At 34.6% G+C, this 4,840-nt stretch overlaps 1 protein-coding gene across 1 annotated transcript; it reads left to right on the top strand.

Annotated features, from left to right (window-relative positions):
• Positions 1–842: 842 nt before the first annotated feature.
• Positions 843–4,141, top strand: LOC145062135 (uncharacterized). Its single transcript, XM_079009770.1, has 7 exons — positions 843–1,324; positions 1,558–2,106; positions 2,197–2,310; positions 2,405–2,521; positions 2,696–2,743; positions 2,847–3,277; positions 3,371–4,141. Exons 1-7 carry the CDS (start codon positions 850–852, stop codon positions 3,980–3,982), a joined length of 2,346 nt encoding a protein of 781 aa, XP_078865896.1. The 5' UTR covers positions 843–849; the 3' UTR covers positions 3,983–4,141.
• The last annotated feature ends 699 nt before the right edge of the window (positions 4,142–4,840 follow it).

Genomic DNA, 4,840 nt, shown 5'->3' with positions numbered 1-4,840 from the left:
GCATGGCCTAGAAGAACAAAAGCAAATTCCCCAATTTGTGCAAGCGACATTCCAACATACACTAGTAAAAGGTTGTGTACTCTCTTGATTATTGGTTAATGGGTTCCCCACCTGGGTTATAAGGTGGAGTATTTGAAATTTTCAGGAATGTTAATATATATATATATATATAGTAGGGTCCGGTTTCTGTAATGACTCATTTTAAAGTGAGAATTCATGAGTACACTATAAAAAATCTAAAAAAAATCTAAAAAAAATACAAATCATAAAATCAAAGCATAGATCTATGTCCGGAAGAAAAAAAATGTGTATCATTAAAAGTGATCCATGATTCAATTTTAATTTTTTATTTTGTATCATTATAATCCATTATTTAATTTTATTGATGTAAATTTTTTTTCTCCTGAACATAGATTAATGCTCGATTTTATGATTTGTATTTTTTTTAGATTTTTTTTCAATTTTTTAAAATGTACTCACGAGTCATCACTATAAAATGAGTCATCATCCGATCCTGTTTCTATATAATATCCATATGAATTTATATAAAGTGAATAATCAAATTAATCGTGTGCAAAAAATATTGGGTTCAAATTACTTTACTACTTTTACAGTATATTAATGGCAAATAATTTTCATTACTGTCGATTGCTAATTAACTTTTTCTAATCAATATTCTTTGCTTAGCATCTTACGTTAGAAATGGTATAACTTCCGAAGGATGCAATCTTAATTAAATTAGTGGCTTTGTGGGCACCACAAATTAGTTAATGATCAACTCCAATTTTCTATTTAAGACATGTAAGAGGATGCAACGAGAATCGAAAGAAAGAATAAAAACATATAAACATGGAAAGCTCAAGCTCTAATCCACATGAACCACATGTCGCACTGGAAGTTGGAGAAGAAGAATACCCATATCCATCACATGTTTGTGCATCAAACCTTACTAGTGTGAAGCTGAGTGGTAAGGCCAAGTTTGTTATGTGGAAAACACAGACGCTATGTCTCTTAGAGAGTCATGGTATGTCTGGTTTCATAGATGGAACACTTGTAAGCCCTCCAACAGGTATTTCCGGGAAAGAGAAAGTGGGTGACCATCAAACTCATCACAAGCTGAAGCAGTGGAGAAGATCAGATGCCCTGGTGAAGAGTTGGATTCTTAGTTCTCTCTCTGAAGAAACACTAGGGTATGTTCTGAAACGTCTCTCAGAGAAACTCCATCATCAAGAGAGAAATGCATCTGATTTTAGTGCAAAAGATGTATGGGATGAACTGCAGACTATCTATGGTCCTGCTGTTCTTCCACAATTGCTAGTTTCAGGTACAACCTTTAATTTATTTCGATATTCCAAGTCTCATATACATGATAAAAAAAGGTTTTACATAGAGTTTTTACTATGATACCCGTTGGCTGTTGTTTCCACTTCATTTAAATCCATTGTTCCTCCTTTGAAATTAATCCCTATTTATTAGACTAGATGGACAACATCTATATTTTCTCTATATATCTTATCGTTTTTTTACCTTCATAACTACATTACGCAAATTAATTAGATAAACCGCAAGACATAAGAGAAGCATGGTCAGACCAATATTTAATATTAAAAGAACAAGAAGACAAGTCTGCACTCCAAAAATTATACCGGGCTGCTATATCAGGAGATTGGGATTCCGTCCATGCTGTTTTAACGAGACAAAACATTACTGTGATAGACAAAATCACGAATAATGGCAACACAGCACTCCATATAGCAGTGGGTGCAACAAAGAAGGCAGACCTATTACAGAAACTGCTGGAAAAGATACCGGAGAACACACAACTGTTGGATCTAAGAAATTCAGATGGAAGCACACTACTTCATGTTGCTGCCATTGTTGGCAACACCGAAGCTGCTGACATCTTGGTGGGAAGAAACCGAGATTTGTTATTGGCCAAGGATAACGAGGGTCACACACCACTAGCCGTAGCTCTATCTAATATGCATACTCAGACGTCTAAGCATCTGTTACAATGCATTAATACCGACAAAGAGAAGGATGCTCTGTTTTCTGGCACAAGTGGTGAAGAGCTTCTAGTTGTTGTTATATCTTCTAAAGATTTTGGTAAGTGTAATTTCACTGGATTCGTCATTCAAATTCCAATAGTATTAAAACTAACCATTTGGGATAACTTTAGAATATTTATGTATGTAGGTTTGGCAAATGATTTGGTGTTTCACTACAATCGTGGGTCATTGGATAGTGACGCTGTGCCAATGGCTATAGCTCAAAATTTCCCATGTCTTAGTATCTTGGAAGAATATACAAGTTTGTTGATTTTTTAATTATCTTGATTATTCTCATGATTTATTATAAGGCCTCTCTAACGAACTTATGGTACACTGATTTTTCTATGTTGAAGGGAATATTGATATAATGCATGGCAGAGTAGAAGCAGTTTTCCGAAAGGCTTTTTATTCTGTGCATAACACATGCGGCTTCTTGCTGGTTGGTATAGTATGGTGGATATTCTTGTTCGGTATGTCATTTGATATTGTGTTCGACAGATCTTTATGTTGTAGTTCCTATTTGTTTAATTTGGCATACACAAAACAACCAGCAATAAGAATTAAGTGTTATCTCAATTTTTAACTTATTGGTTGCACAATACATAACTTTATGATTCTAACAAACTTTGTATAATGTAATGCAGGTTTTTATGGGATTATTATGCTTTTCCCACTAATCCTTAAGTTGTTAGGTAAGACGAATCAAATATTAACATCATTGAATAACCAAAAATAGAATTGAGAGAAAATGTCTATTTCTTTTTTAAAGATTGTTCATTTGAATCTATGATGTAGTGTCGCCATTCATTAAAGAGCGAGTTCGAATTCGTATGGAAGCTATCAATTTATTAGCTAAAGTATGTGAGTCGATAAAGTTCCGCAAAGACTCCAGCAATTACCATCACTATTATACGAATCCGATTCTTGAAGCCACGAGACAAAATGCATACGAATTTGTAGAATTTATTGTGTCTAACTTTCCTGATACAATTTGGTGTGCCAACGAAGATGGTCACAATATTATTCAGTATGCTGTGATAAGTCGTTCAGAGAAGGTTTATAACCTACTATATCAGATGAGCGAACATAAGAATGTTTATAGAACAATTAAAGACCCCTATGGAAATAACTTGTTACATTTGGCTGCAAGATTGGCACCTAATGACAAATTGAATCGTATATCAGGGGCAGCTTTACAAATACAACGTGAACTGCAATGGTTTAAGGTAGGAACCTTTGTTTAATCAAATTTTTAATACCTAATGTTTAGAGACCATGTATTATTTATAAAGCATGGTTAAAAAATTCTAATATTGTAGGAAGTTGAAGGATTTGTATGTCCTCTAAACATCATACAAAAGAACTCTTTCGACGAAACACCTCAAATGGTATTCACAAGAGAACACAAGGACCTTGTGATTGAGGGAGAAAAATGGATGAAGTCCACTGCGGAATCATACACGATTACAGCAGCATTAATCACCACCATTGTGTTTGCAGCAGCTATTACAGTGCCTGGAGGAAACAAGGACACTGGGATACCGACTTTTACGAACAACAATGCATTCAAAATATTTGCAATATCAGATGCGATATCATTATTCACATCAGCTACTTCATTGTTAATGTTTTTGTCAATTCTCACTGCACGTTTTGCGGAACAAGACTTTCTCTTCATGCTGCCTACAAAGTTGATCATTGGTTTGGCTACCTTGTTCATTTCAACGACAGCCATGATATCAGCTTTTGGTGCAACATTGTACCTTGTATTTGGTCAAAGCAACTCAATGATTCTTATTCCAATAGCTGTTTTGACATGTCTACCAATTACTTCTTTTGTAACCCTCCAGTTCCCTCTGGTCGTAGACTTGATGAGTGCCACATATGGTCGTAGTATTTTTCGTAAGCAAGATGATAGTATATTCTATTAAATTTTTATGCATGATTATAGTGAATTAAATAGATGTGAAAAGCGGCAGAAATAGTCATTTCATTTTGAGGTTTATATGTGATGACCTAAATAGAGGTGATAAGTATTCGGAACTAGATATGGTCTCTACCTTGTAATGATGATTATTTGAGATATTAGAATAGAGAAATAAAGAATCGGTGATAAGATCTAAATACTTTTAGAAAGACAATGCTTTTATTAAACAGAAATGCCTAGAAATTTGATCGACAAAATGACCAAAAAGGTTACAACAAAAACAAACTTGTACATTTTGAATGTCATCTAAAAGGTTAGGGGGAGATTCAAGTTAACAGAATTGTATATACCGGAAGAACACAAATAGAATTGCCTCGACCCGCATAAACTTTGTTGAAGTAAAAATAACTCAAAACTCCAATATGAATATTCAGGATCCTAAACATATCAGAATATAACAAGGAAACCTAAAGGTAATCAAATAAAACTTTCCTTATAAAGAAGTCCTTACTGTTCTAGGAAAACTTAGAAACCTTGGACAACATTCCAAGACTTGGACAGCACTCCAAGCACTCTTTGATCTAGACCAGAACACACCAACTAGCCACATCTATCTTAGATAATTCGCCAACAATGACCCCCTGGATTTTTGAGAGGAAGGTAATTCTTGCACACCAAGCAACGATCTCATTTCTATAAACCTTATCTGAACCAAGGCCTTCGTAAACTAATTCGCACGTTGCTTATCCCCGGAAACATGTTCAACTATTACTTGTTCGTTTTCAACACGTTCTCGAATAAAGTGAAAACGAGTGTGAATATGTTTGCTTCTACCATGGAAGACTAGATTCTTTGACAGGGC

The sequence above is a fragment of the Lactuca serriola genome, chromosome 7, assembly GCF_051521515.1.
Source record: "Lactuca serriola cultivar US96UC23 chromosome 7, Lser_US96UC23_V15, whole genome shotgun sequence".
Classification (NCBI taxonomy): domain Eukaryota; kingdom Viridiplantae; phylum Streptophyta; class Magnoliopsida; order Asterales; family Asteraceae; genus Lactuca; species Lactuca serriola.
The sequence above is the reverse complement of the archived record's forward strand: the minus strand, read 5'-3'. Positions and strand labels throughout refer to the sequence as shown.